We start from the raw sequence: 15,237 nt of genomic DNA, 5'->3' as shown, positions 1-15,237 counted from the left end.
AATAATTTTAATCCATCCTGTAAATTAAATTATCACTGACTTTAAATAATTTTAATCCATCCCATAAATTAAATCATCAATGACTTTAAATAATCTTAATCCATCCTGTAAATTAAATTATCACTGACTTTAAATTGTCTTAATCCATCCTATAAATTAAATCATCACTGACTTTAAATAATTTTAATCCATCCCATAAATTAAATCATCACTGACTTTAAATTGTCTTAATCCATCCTATAAATTAAATCATCACTGACTTTAAATAATCTTAATCCATCCTGTAAATTAAATCATCACTGACTTTAAATTGTCTTAATCCATCCTATAAATTAAATCATCAATGACTTTAAATAATCTTAGTCTGTTTTGTTCATCCTGTCAAACCATTAATTTCAATACTGCCTGACATAAGACTGTAAAACAAAGGACTGACTTATTGGAAAGCCAACTAAAATAAACCAAGCTTCGAAACAGCTGATTAAGTTACAAAAACAATGTCTGGATAAATAGTTGCCCAACCCACTAAGATCAAAAAAGAGCTAATGTGACAGGTCTATCGTGGTGAAGAAGAATCGCTTGTATCAGAGTTCACCCAGCTACCATTTCTGCTTTGAATACAAAACTACTTTTTCCACTAGCCAGCAAACAAATGACTTTGATCCTCTCATATAAGGATGAAAACAACCTCATTTTCAGACCTGATCTATTGTCACCTTTGAATTAGTGTGATTGGAGTATGGTGAATTAAAGTGAGATAATACATGTTTACACATCAATTCACTTGATATGCCTTTATCTAAACAATGCCTTTATCTAAACAATGCCTTGTTTATCTCACAAATGTTTCATTTTCATGCATCAGCAGTCACTGCTGAAATGCTCAGGTGACCACTTAAGACAAGTGAAAACCAATGCTGGTTAGGAAAAACATGGCCACTAACTGCAGAAGGCAGATGACCATTACACAACATTTATATAGGAAATTTACTAGGGGTAAATTAGAATGGCTGTTGTGACCAAGTGATATAAATGTACAGGTGACTATTATATTAATATTTCCATGTCAATATACAGTTAAGAAATTGCCATGATAATTATCGTCCTTTGGTTTACTTAAGATGCATACCTCAATTTCTGTCACTAGATGCATGTGTGCTATTGTACACTATATAGTTTCTGTCACTATATGTACATAGGCCATTGTACACTGTAAAGCTTCTATCACTATACAGTATGTATATGTGCCATTGTACACTGTACAGCTTCTATCATTAGATGCACATGTACCATTTGTATACTGTACAGTTTCTTCCATTAGATGTACATGTGCCATTGTACACTGTACAATTTCTATCACTGTATGTACATCTGCCACTGCACACCTATCATTAGATGTACAGGTGTTACTGTAAACTATGTAAATATATACAGCAGTCACTGTCTATATACCCAGACAGACAAGCATAGACAGAGAGAGTCAGTCTTAAAGAAATTTTAAAAACAGAAACACATGCTCAGTCAGAAAGGAAGAGGAATTCCAGATGTACCGTATGGACTGATGGGTGAAACTGGTTTCTTGGTCTCCAATGGTGAACTGAGTCCCATTTCATTTTCAGCCATGACACGGAAATAATACTCTGTGTTATCCTTTAAGTTGTCAATATCAGCTGATAAGGAATCTGGAGACAGGCGAGCAACCCGAAGCCATTTGGGTCTCTGAGCTTCAGATTTTTCTATGATATAGCTGGTGAGGTGGGAACCTCCATCATACTCTGGTGGTTTCCATGACAACTTGACATGATCCTCTGTGATGTCACTGACCTCTAGTGGCCCACTTGGAGCAGTTGGTTTATCTATGAATAGAAACATAATTTAAAAAAATAAATAAATAAATAAAAATACACTATATGAGGTGATGACCTAATAAAGTTTAATACATACCAAGTGCCATGCAGGTTGTACTTAACTTGCTAAGTAGCTCTGAATTTAAAGATTACTTCTGACTGGATATTATGAAAGCCACAATCTGAAAATAACTCGTCCTTTATGAAAATATTCAGTTTGATAAAATATGAAGAATCTTAATAATGACACTGTATATGATGCCTGCATTTCAAATTTTATTCCAGGAGATTTCCAAAAATGTTCTCCTTATACATTCTTATCTTGATCCTATTTCACGTCTTTCATATTCTGACAAAATACTTACCAATTGGCTTGCTTAAAATGATGGGATTTGTCAGCTCAGCTGGTTCACTGATTCCAACATTGGTAATAGCTCTGACACGGAAGTAATATTCCTTCTCTGTGATCAGGTTTTTAGCCATATAATTGTGGGTGTATGTTTCCACCTCCTTTACTTTGCTCCATGTTCGCTTTTTGTTGTCGCTCATTTCAATGAGATATCCTGTAATTGGTGATCCTCCATCATTTGCAGGTTTCTTCCATCGAATGGAAGCAAAGTCTTTTTCAACAGAGGTGACTTCAAGTCCTTCAGGTGGCCCAGGAGGACCTAAATGGATTAACATTAAAAGTCAATATTGTACTTTCGAGTCCTAAAATGGATTAACATTAAAGGTCAATATTGCACTTTCAAGTCCTAAAATGGATTAACATTAAAGGTCAATATTGTACTTTCAAGTCCTAAAATGGATTAACATTAAAGGTCAATATTGTACTTTCAAGTCCTAAAATGGATTAACATTAAAGGTCAATATTGTACTTTCAAGTCCTAAAATGGATTAACATTAAAGGTCAATATTGTACTTTCAAGTCCTAAAATGGATTAACATTAAAGGTCAATATTGTACTTTCAAGTCCTAAAATGGATTAACATTAAAGGTCAATATTGTACTTTCAAGTCCTAAAATGGATTAACATCAAAGGTCAATATTGCACTTTCAAGTCCTAAAATGGATTAACATCAAAGGTCAATATTGCACTTTCAAGTCCTAAAATGGATTAACATCAAAGGTCAATATTGTACTTTCAAGTCCTAAAATGGATTAACATTAAAGGTCAATATTGTACTTTCATTTTCTTAAAACGTAGACGTTCATGACATTGTATTTTTTTTCATGTTCAGAGTGGTAAAGCAAAATATTTCACTCTCTTACTTCACATTCTGCATGAAACTAACAGATAATGAAGTCTGTGTTTTACCTATACTTAATTAATTGTAAATTAATTATCATTGCCACAGAGAACATAGAAAAGCACAGATGCAAAGAACTCTAAATGGTATTCTGACATAGACAGTAAAATGTATGAATTTATAATTTTGTACTTAACTTTAGAAAGTGAAGGCAATTTTAAATCATTTAAACATGGGCCTTGGCAATTATATATGTCAAATACACACGAGCTGTAGCAATTATATATGTCAAGTATGCACATGGGCTTTAGCATTTATACATGTCAAGTACACACATAGGCTTTAGCATTTATACATGTCAAGTACACACATGGACGTTAGCATTTATACATGTCAAGTATGTATATGGGCATTAGCATTTATACATGTCAAGTACACACATGGGCGTTAGCATTTATACATGTCAAGTACACACATGGGCTTTAGTATTTATACATGTCAAGTACACACATGGGCTTTAGCATTTATACATGTCAAGTACACACATGGGCTTTAGCATTTATACATGTCAAGTACGCACATGGGCTTTAGCATTTATACATGTCAAGTATGCATATGGGCATTAGCATTTATACATGTCAAGTACACACATGGGTGTTAGCATTTATACATGTCAAGTATGCATATGGGCATTAGCATTTATACATGTCAAGTACACACATGGGTATTAGCATTTATACATGCCAAGTACACACATGGGCGTTAGCATTTTTACATGTCAAGTACACACATGGGCTTTAGCATTTATACATGTCAAGTACGCACATGGGCTTTAGCATTTATACATGTCAAGTATGCATATGGGCATTAGCATTTATACATGTCAAGTACACACATGGGTGTTAGCATTTATACATGTCAAGTACACACATGGGCTTTAGCATTTATACATGCCAAGTACACACATGGGTGTTAGCATTTATACATGTCAAGTACACACATGGGCTTTAGCATTTATACATGTCAAGTACGCACATGGGCTTTAGCATTTATACATGTCAAGTATGCATATGGGCATTAGCATTTATACATGTCAAGTACACACATGGGTGTTAGCATTTATACATGCCAAGTACACACATGGGCTTTAGCATTTATACATGTCATGTACACACATGGGCTTTAGCATTTATACATGTCCAGTATGCATATGGGCATTAGCATTTATACATGTCAAGTACACACATGGGTGTTAGCATTTATACATGTCAAGTACACACATGGGCTTTAGCATTTATACATGCCAAGTACACACATGGGCGTTAGCATTTATACATGTCAAGTACACACATGGGCTTTAGCATTTATACATGTCAAGTACGCACATGGGCTTTAGCATTTATACATGTCAAGTATGCACATGGGCTTTAGCATTTATACATGTCAAGTACACACATGGGTGTTAGCATTTATACATGTCAAGTACGCACATGGGCTTTAGCATTTATACATGTCAAGTACACACATGGGCTTTAGCATTTATACATGTCAAGTATGCATATGGGCGTTAGCATTTATACATGTCAAGTACGCACATGGGCTTTAGCATTTATACATGTCAAGTATGCATATGGGCATTAGCATTTATACATGTCAAGTACGCACATGGGCTTTGGCAATTATATGTCATGTACAAACATGGGCCTTGTAAGAAACTGGTTATATGTAAGATCTGCTCTTATATCAGACAACAGATTTTCACATGTACAGAACAAGAATAAATACACTGGTATCTTTGGTTAAAGTATTCCTGCACCTACTGACTTACCAAGAGGTCTCTCTGGTATGATGGTTTTATCCAAGACAGCAGGTTCACTCAGACCCTCTGCATTCTCTGCCATGACTCTGAACAAGTAGCCACGTCCCTCCAGCAAATTGGGGATTTTGTATTTTCTTTGATCTGCACCAACACGAGCAACTCTAACCCACTCCTGTTTGCTTGCATCTCTCTTTTCAATGGCATATCCTATGATGTCAGTGCCCCCTGTGGATGCAGGGGCAGACCACTCTAATGAAACAGAATCATCTGTCACATTTGTTGCCTTAAGACTCTGTGGTGCAGATGGCACATCTGAGAAAAGAGGAAAATATTAACTTTCCCTTCTGTAAATAGAACATTTTCAAAATTAAGTGGGCTCTATATTATCCAACTTAATTCAAAGACATGAAAATGGTTTACATAAATGATTGTATGTTTGTTAAACAAAAATATTTCTCAGAACCAATCAATACCTTGAGACAATATTGACCCTTTCATTTTGATGAGGCTGATTATAAAAAAGGGTCATTAAACAATAAATTTGAACAACATTTTTGCAGAATGTGATTTCCCAGTTGTGATCTCTCTTATGACTGCATCACCCAGGATATAACATGTAAAAGCTCCCATTCAAAACCATCTGCTGACAATCCATCTGCCATATGATAAAAGAAAAGGCCTGTCTTGCAATTTACACTTGTAGTTGATACAAATTCAAAAATTTAAAAAAAATCTAAAGATTAGCTCTGACTGGTTCTTTAAATTTAATTATTAGAAATATATAAGAACACTGACCAATAGGACTCTTTGCCTTGACTGGTTCTTTAAGCTCTATAGGTTCACTGGCTCCCAGTTTGTTCTCTGCATACACACGGAAATTGTACAAGTGGTCCTTGTTAAGTCCAGTAACTGTGTAGCTAGTGGTGTTAGGTGGTACCTTGGCAGCACGCACCCAGCCTCCCCATTGTTGGTCCAGTTTGTCAATGATGTAACTAGTTAGTGGACTGCCACCATCATCAAGGGGTGGTTGCCATGACAATGTTACTGAATCACGTGTGATGTCAGATGGGGTTAAAGGCCCTCTAGGTGCACCAGGAGTTTCTGAAAAACAATTTTTTTTCCATTTATTATCTGATATTAAAGATTCTGGAAAACATAAATAAAGTATAATTAACATGATAAGAGAGATTAATTAATGCAAATTGTACAAAGATTTATATGATTCATGTTAAATAAATTAACTAATTAATGACTGCAGAATTTCTATAAACTAATGAGTATTGCAAACAAACCTGGCTCTCTCATGGGCCTGACTGGTTTGTCCATGGTTGTTGGTCGTCCTCTTCCGACATCATTCTCTGCAGAAACTCGGAAGTCATATTCCTCTCCTTCCTTCAGATTTCGAATGGTGTGTTCTGTATCATATCTTGGTAGTTCTGCAACAATCTTCCAATCAGGAGAACTGGTGTCTTTGGCTTCCAGAATATACTTCTTGATTGGAGAACCTCCATCATCTATGGGTGGCATCCAGCTTAAAGTGGCAGTATCTGATGTGACTTTAGTTGCCCTCAGGCGACCATTAGGTGCCCCTGGTTTGACTAACAGATGAATATGTTTTGTTAGTGTACATATCAATTAGAGTTAATATTGAAATAAAATTAATGTTAACCATATTACAACAGGAAACAAAAATTACAGCTGAACCCCATTTACCCACATTACTAGGGGGCACAAAGTACTGCAATAAATGTAAGCTGTGATAAGGGAGTTGTGCAAAATCTGCACATTCCCATGACGTAAATGTGGTTTAGATAAACTATTAATCTGAATGATGGGGATTTCAATAACCATGGTCTACTTTATAAAGTTGGGATTATGGGACATGCATACAATTTCCTAATTAAGCTTGTAAAGTGATCATTATTTAAACTTTTGAACAAAATAACGAAAAATATATGCATTCATTTCATTCTAACTAATTACACAATGACTGAATTAGGTTTCTGGCACTTGTTTCCAATAACTGTTACAAAGACTAAATTAGGTTTCTGGCACTTGTTTCCAATAACTGTTACAAAGACTAAATTAGGTTTCTGGCACTTGTTTCCAATAACTGTCACAAAGACTAAATTAGGTTTCTGGCACTTGTTTCCAATAACTGTTACAAAGACTAAATTAGGTGGCACTCTTTTTGAATAACTGTTACAAAGAATGAATTAGATTTTTGGCACTCATTTCCAAGAACTGTTATAAAGACTGAATTTGTTTTCTGTTTTTGGCACTCTTTACCAATAACTGTTACAAGGACTGAATTAGGTTTCCAGCACTCTTTTCCAATAACTGATACAAAGACCTAATTCGGTTTCTGGCACTCTTTTCTAATAACTGTTACAAAGTCTGAATTAGGTTTCTGGTACACTTTTCCAATAACTGTTACAAAGACTGAGTGAGGTTACTGGCACTTGTTTCCCCTAACTGTTACAAATACTGAATTAGGCATCTGGAACTCTTTTTAAATAACTGTTACAAAGATTGAATTAGGCTTCTGGAACCCTTTTCCAATAAACGTTATCTACAGAAAACTTGAGATGCTTAGAATCTGAATTCTTTACACATAATTACCTAACATACCCAAGAACTCATAGACAGTTCATGATTGTTTTTCAGAAAAATGATACAAAATTTTGTAAACATGGGCAGGTTTGCATCAAAGTGTTGCATATTATCAAAAGAGAGTTGCATTAATGGTGGTGTATTTAATAACCACTTTTAATTATCACAGTTATTTGGTTTCAAACATTTCAGTTGTTGAGAGTACATTGTAAAAAGTGTTACAAATCTTCCAATTCTTTTAAAGTAAACAACAATTTAAACAAAATGAATTAAAAAAATGTTGTCAACTTACCAGGTGCTTTTCTGCACAGGATAGCTTCAGTTGTCTCCAATGGAGGACTTCTACCTTCATCATTTTCAGCAAAGACTCGGAAGAAGTAGTCAACACCTTCTGTTAGTTTGGTGACATCATATGTATGAGTGCCAGGTCTGATAGTATCAATCTGTATCCATGTTTGACGATTAGCGTCTCTCCGTTCAAGTATGTATTGTTTAATTGGGCGACCTCCATCACTTTTGGGTTTCTTCCATGTAAGTGTTACAGAGTTAGCAGTAATGTTGGACACAGCAAGTGGACCTTCTGGTGCTGAAGGAGGACCTTGAAAAAATGAGAAAAAGATGATTAGAAAACAAATATGCACATAAATATGAATCTAAGTGACAAAAGGACAATAAAAATTGCAATGAACTTAGATAAAATGTGCTTTTCTCAACTCAGAGCAAAAAAACAATCTACTTGTCTGCAGATATTTTGTCCACATCAATATAAGGGACCATTTTCAAACAGAAAGATGTCATAAGAGACAACATATCCAAAACAACCTCATAAAAATGCTATGGTTGAATAATAATTCATGCCATCAAGCATTAAGGTGAAAATGAGTATGATTTTTGGGTACATAACTGTGATGCATTGTTGTTTTTAGAAATGCTTTATTCATCAGCCAAATGAAATATGATGCTAATGGCACTGATGTAGTATTATCATACCGAGTTCTTCAATTAGGATTTTTTTCATGACGAGAATGTGGCAATGTTGTTCTTGTTATATCATATAATGATACAGTATATCATATCATATAATGATACAGTATATCATATCATATAATGATACAGTATATCGTATCATATAATGATACAGTATATCATATCATATAATGATACAGTATATCATATCATATAATGATACAGTATATCGTATCATATAATGATACAGTATATCGTATCATATAATGATACAGTATATCGTATTATATAATGATACAGTATATCGTACCATATAATGATACAGTATATCGTATCATATAATGATACAGTATAAATTATATCATATAACAATACATTATATATTATGTCACATAACAATACAGTATATATTATATCATATAACAATACAGTATATATTACATTATATAACAATACAGTATATATTATGTCATATAACAATAGAGTATATACTAGTCACAAAACACAAGAAAGAATGACATGCTGATGGCACAAATTTTAACCTGCAAATAGATATTACTGATCTACATCATTTTATTGGGGATTATTTTAAATGAAACAGAAACATATTTTTGCTAGAGAAAGCGAATAACTACTTTTGCAAGAATAAGACAGCTACAAGACAAGTATCCGTACAATACTTTTGCAAGAATAAGACAGCTACAAGACAAGTATCCTTACCATACTTTTGCAAGAATAAGACAGCTACAAGACAAGTATCCTTACCATACTGGCTCTTTGGAATGAATGGTTCAGGTGATTCCAAGGGCTCAGAAAGTCCAGCTTTATTTTCAGCTTTCACTCTTACATAGTATTCTGTTCCCTCAGTCAGGTGAGTCAGTTCATATTTGGTGGTGTCAGACTTCTGACGGTCAATGTAGCCCCATGTGGACTTCCATCCCTCACGCTTCTCAAGTACATAGTGTGTGATTGGTGATCCACCATCATCTTCACTGGGATTCCAGGTGATTGTGGCTGAATTACGCTGAATGTCTGATATCTCAAGGGGAGCCATTGGGGCAGATGGGGGAGCTGAGTGTACCAAACAATAAACATTTTGTCAACAATGCTTATACCAAAGTCAGAAAGAAAACTCTGAACATGACATTAATTTTAATGATACAGATGTTGTCTATTTAAAATCATCAATTATACAGTCTAGACTTTCACAAAGTTTCAGGTTTTAAACCAATTCAAATAATAAAAATTAAATTTTTAAGAAACTTCCCTAAAGACAAAATTAAATATTATATTGATGGCAGGAACATTTTTTTATTTTACTTTTTTTAGTCAGGATATAAACAGAATTCAAAGCAAATGACATTTATTGACAAAAGAGTGAACTAATTTGAATTTATTAAAATAAAATTTTCATAAATGGACAAAATATAATATATTTTTTCACTTGTGAAACTGTGAAGAAATTACATAGAAAGTGAAAGGAAACAATAACAAATTTGAGTGAAAACAATAACAACAATATTATACTCAACAATATGGGTTCCTTATATTAAAAATGATACAAATGTACAGTTATTTAATAATCAGTCTCAAGAAGTTATTGGAAATTTACTATTACAATCATTTTCAACCACAGCTTGCCCTAGTGAATCCCAAAATGTTTTCAATAGAGATGTATCCATAGCTGACCATAGCAAATCCCATATTCATTGATTACAAAACTCCTAAACCCCACCTCTTGATCCTGAGGTCACAACTCTATTTATAGTAGCATGCATCTGTCTGTATATGATGCAAATATAAAGTTTCCTAAAAATATGTAAAGAATGTCACTATAACTGCATTTATTATATATTTTACATTTGATTCCTTTCAAGGGACTCATGGGGAGGAGGCTAAATTCTATAAATAGCTATCATATGGGCAACTGATATACCAAGTTTGAGGAATATTGTTCAAACCAGTTAAGGGAGATATAATTATGGGCAATTGAGGCCATCACAATATCCCATAACTAAAGCATGGGAATAAGAATAATAATGCTATTGCTACTTACATATTTTCTTCTTTGGTGATACTGGTTTTTCAGTTGCTGCCATTGGTCCACTACCAACATCATTCTCAGCAATTACACCGAAGTAATACTTTACATCTTGCTTCAGTTTTGGCACAATGGCCAAAGTTTTGAAGGATTCAACCTTTGCTACATCTTCCCACTCAGTGTCTCGTCCATCAACCATTTTCTTAATGTGGTAGTTACGGATGCGTGACCCACCATCACTTTTAGGTGCTTTCCACTCAATTGTTGCCTCATCTTCAGTTACTGTGGTAACTGTGACCCTTGTAGGTGCACCAGGTGGCTCTGAAAAAGATTCTTGCTCAGTTATAAAACCAGGTAATTTATTTTTCACAAGAAATGAATTTTACGAATTCATCTACAAATTAAATCAATGCAACAAAACAAAAATAATAAAACTTTCAGCTCAAATGTTAATCCGGGGCCCCGAATGGCCGAGTGGTCTAAAGCGCTCTTCGTTACGGATCACTGCCATCTCACCTCTGTATGCGGCGGTTCGAGTCTAAGATTCAGCCAATGTGGGTATGTGAGAAAGCTTGCCAGTAGCTTCTCGTGGGTCGGTGGTTCTTTCTGGGGTTTTCTCTGGTTCTTCCTCCACTATTAATACTGGCTGCCATGTATAGCCTATCATGTGCTGCAAAATGGCGTTAAACCCCACAACAACAACAACATCAAATGTTAATCCTATAGAAAGGTGAAGTGTTTTTCAAAAATAAAATGAACTCAAATCAAAATTAAGTAAATGTAAAATTTTATTAAGATTGTGAGTAAACATATCAGTTGCATTACCTGGTATAAAAGTTTTAAAAGTGACTAGAGGTAAATCTGTTGTATTACCTGGTATCAAAGTTTTAAAAGTGACTAGAGCTAAATCTGTTGCATTACCTGGTATCAAAGTTTTAAAAGTGACTAGAGCTAAATCTGTTGTATTACCTGGTATCAAAGTTTTAAAAGTGACTAGAGCTAAATCTGTTGCATTACCTGGTATCAAAGTTTTAAAAGTGACTAGAGCTAAATCTGTTGCATTACCTGGTATCAAAGTTTTAAAAGTGACTAGAGCTAAATCTGTTGCATTACCTGGTATCAAAGTTTTAAAAGTGACTAGAGCTAAATCTGTTGCATTACCTGGTATCAAAGTTTTAAAAGTGACTAGAGCTAAATCTGTTGCATTACCTGGTATCAAAGTTTTAAAAGTGACTAGAGCTAAATCTGTTGTATTACCTGGTATCAAAGTTTTAAAAGTGACTAGAGCTAAATCTGTTGTATTACCTGGTATCAAAGTTTTAAAAGTGACTAGAGCTAAATCTGTTGTATTACCTGGTATCAAAGTTTTAAAAGTGACTAGAGCTAAATCTGTTGCATTACCTGGTATCAAAGTTTTAAAAGTGACTAGAGCTAAATCTGTTGTATTACCTGGTATCAAAGTTTTAAAAGTGACTAGAGGTAAGTCTGTTGCATTACCTGGTATAAAAGTTTTAAAAGTGACTAGAGCTAAATCTGTTGTATTACCTGGTATAAAAGTTTTAAAAGTGACTAGAGCTAAATCTGTTGCATTACCTGGTATCAAAGTTTTTAAAGTGACTAGAGCTAAATCTGTTGTATTACCTGGTATCAAAGTTTTAAAAGTGACTAGAGCTAAATCTGTTGTATTACCTGGTATCAAAGTTTTAAAAGTGACTAGAGGTAAATTTGTTTAGAAGCAACTTAAGCATGGTAAACTGCTTTCAACGAATGTCTGAACTTTATGAATTTGTATCATCCTATAATCATTTGCCCTGCACATACCAAGTTTCTTCTTTGGAATGATGGCTTCATCTGACTCTAGTGGATTGCTCTCCCCTTCTGCATTAATGGCTCTGATTCGGAAGTGGTATTCATTATTGATTACCAGATGTTTGGCAGTGAAGGAAGTGGTCTCAGCATCGGTGGTTCCAGCACTTCCCCAAATACTACGACGAGATTCACGGATCTCAATCTTGTAGTTCTTAATTGGTGTACCTCCGTCCTTTTCTGAAGGTTTCCATTGAAGACTGACACTGTTCTCAGTGAGATTTGAAAAACTAATGGGCCCTTTGGGTGGCGATGGTACATCTGAAAAGAAAGAGTGATAAATCATAATACAGTTACCAGTATGCACAACCTAAGCATAATACAGTTACCAGTATACACAACCTAAGCATAATATAGTTACCAGTATACACAACCTAAGCATAATATAGTTACCAGTATACACAACCTAAGCATAATACAGTTACCAGTATACACAACCTAAGCATAATACAGTTACCAGTATACACAACCAAAGCATAGTTAAATATAAATGTTTTATAAGGTATGCTTCAAACAGTAATGACATACAAACAGTAATGACATAAAACAATAATGACATACAAACAGTAATGACATAAAACAATAATGACATACAAACAGTAATAACATACAAACAATAATGACATACAAACTGTAATGACATACAAATGGTAATGACATACAAACAATAATGACATACAAACAATAATGACATACAAACAGTAATGACATACAAACAATAATGACATACAAACAATAATGACATACAAACAGTAATGACATACAAACAATAATGACATACAAGCAATAATGATGTACAAAACAATTTCAAATAATCCTAAAATAAAAGAAAAGGTTATTCAAATGAAAGGAAAGGCTATTCAGAGGACAAATAGAAAGGCAGGAAATGTTTTTTCCATCACTGTCTCTTGTAATGATGAGGAAAATGCTACAACTTAAGTAGGATAACATTGATAATGAAATTTTTACTGATGACAACCTATTAATATTTGTCCTCTGAATAGCCTTTCCTTTCATTTGAATAACCTTTCCTTACATTTGAATAGCCTTTCCTTTCATCTGAATAGCCTTTCCTTTTATTTTAAGATTATTTTAAATTGTTTTGTATGTCATTATTGTTTGAAGCATACCTTGCTCTCAAACTTACCATATGGACTTTTCACAAGAATTGGTTTTGGAATCTCCAGGAATTCACCCACTCCATGTTTGTTGATTGCGGCCACACGGAACATACACTCATTTCCTGTTGTAAGTCTCTTGATGATGACAGTGGTGTCAGGGGTTGTAAGTTTTTCTGCAGATGTCCAGAGAGTTTGAGTCAATTCTCTTTTCTCTATAGCATAACCTATGATTGGAGATCCACCATCTTCCTCTGGAGGTTGCCATGACAACTCAACTGTGTCACGTGACAATACTTTTCCAGATAATGGGGGTGAAGGTGGTCCTGGTGGTCCTTTGGGTTTGGATGGTATAACCTTTTCTGCATCAAGAGGTCGGCTCTTTCCAATCTTATTCATGGCAGATACTCTGAAGTAGTATTCTTGATTTGTGATCAGTTGCTTGACTTTTAGACTGTAGATGTTGCTATCCACTGTTTCCACTTCTGACCAGGTCTTGAGGTCTGATGTCATTTCTATTAAATATCCAGTGACCTTTGACCCACCATCATTCTTTGGTGGCTGCCATTCTAATATCAGGCTTGTGGGATGGATGTCCCTGAATTTAATTGGTCCTGATGGTTTGTCAGGAACAGCTGAAATGACAAACAGAGAAAAAGATCACTGAAAATGAGAAAACTGGAAAACCTGGAGATACTGGTAACCACCGACATAGATGGAGCTTTTATCATATGAATGCCAAAAACCTAGAGATACCCACTATCCTAAATGTATAGATGACCTTTATTAATCCATGTAAATGGCAAACACTTGTGATAACCAATGACCTAAATGGTTAGGTGGGTTTAATCCATGCAAATGACAAACCCTTGTGATAACCAATGACCTAAATGGATAGGTGGCCCTTAATCCATTCAAATGACAAACCCTTGTGATAACCAATGACCTAAATGGATAGGTGGCCCTTAATCCATTCAAATGACAAACCCTTGTGATAACCAATGACCTAAATGAATAGGTGGCCCTTAATCCATTAAAATGACAAACCCTTGTGATAACCAATGACCTAAATGGATAGGTGGCCCTTAATCCATGCAAATGACAAACCCTTGTCATAACCAATGACCTAAATGAATAGGTGGCCCTTAATCCATTCAAATGACAAACCCTTGTGATAACCAATGACCTAAATGGTTAGGTGGGTTTAATCCATGCAAATGACAAACCCTTGTGATAACCAATGACCTAAATGAATAGGTGGCCCTTAATCCATGCAGATGACAAACCCTTGTGATAACCAATGACCTAAATGGATAGGTGACATTTAGTCCATGCAAATGATAAATCTACAGATTTAACCTTTCAGCCAACGAGGCTAAAAGAAATTGAATTATAAATGTGTTATATAGAAATTGTAGCCAATGTGGTATGTAGAAAAATGTGGTATGTAGAAACTGTAGCCAATGTGTTATCCAGAAATTAAAGCCAATGTGTTATCCAGAAATTGAAATCAATGTTGTATCTAGGAATTGTGTTATCCAGAAATTGTAGCCAATGTGTTATCCAGAAAGTTTGGTCTATGTGATATCTAGAAATTGTAACCAATGTGACATCCAGAAATTGTGGTCAGTGTATTATCCAGAAATTGTAGTTCATGTGGTATCTAGGAACTGCAGTAAATGTGGTATCCAGGAATTTTAGTAAATGTGATATTTAG

The 15,237-nt window shown here is 34.6% G+C and overlaps 1 protein-coding gene across 37 annotated transcripts in view; it reads right to left on the bottom strand.

Moving 5' to 3' along the window:
- LOC149789875 (uncharacterized) overlaps positions 1–15,237 on the bottom strand; it is a 704,306-nt gene that overhangs the window by 183,133 nt on the left and 505,936 nt on the right. For all 37 annotated transcript variants that reach the window (XM_089971883.1, XM_089971882.1, XM_089971888.1 and 34 more), the window contains 10 exons: positions 13,550–14,155; positions 12,358–12,663; positions 10,552–10,857; positions 9,261–9,566; positions 7,822–8,127; positions 6,209–6,514; positions 5,712–6,017; positions 4,926–5,228; positions 2,213–2,515; positions 1,551–1,856 (listed from right to left, as the gene is read on the bottom strand). In XM_089971883.1, the coding sequence (XP_089828009.1) occupies positions 1,551–1,856; positions 2,213–2,515; positions 4,926–5,228; positions 5,712–6,017; positions 6,209–6,514; positions 7,822–8,127; positions 9,261–9,566; positions 10,552–10,857; positions 12,358–12,663; positions 13,550–14,155 (3,354 nt within the window). The remainder of the gene's footprint in view (positions 1–1,550; positions 1,857–2,212; positions 2,516–4,925; positions 5,229–5,711; positions 6,018–6,208; positions 6,515–7,821; positions 8,128–9,260; positions 9,567–10,551; positions 10,858–12,357; positions 12,664–13,549; positions 14,156–15,237) is intronic.

This window comes from Sinohyriopsis cumingii, chromosome 10, assembly GCF_028554795.1.
Source record: "Sinohyriopsis cumingii isolate HCF-2022 chromosome 10, ASM2855479v2, whole genome shotgun sequence".
Taxonomy (NCBI): Eukaryota; Metazoa; Mollusca; class Bivalvia; order Unionida; family Unionidae; genus Sinohyriopsis; species Sinohyriopsis cumingii.
This window is presented reverse-complemented; position numbering and strand designations above follow the sequence as displayed.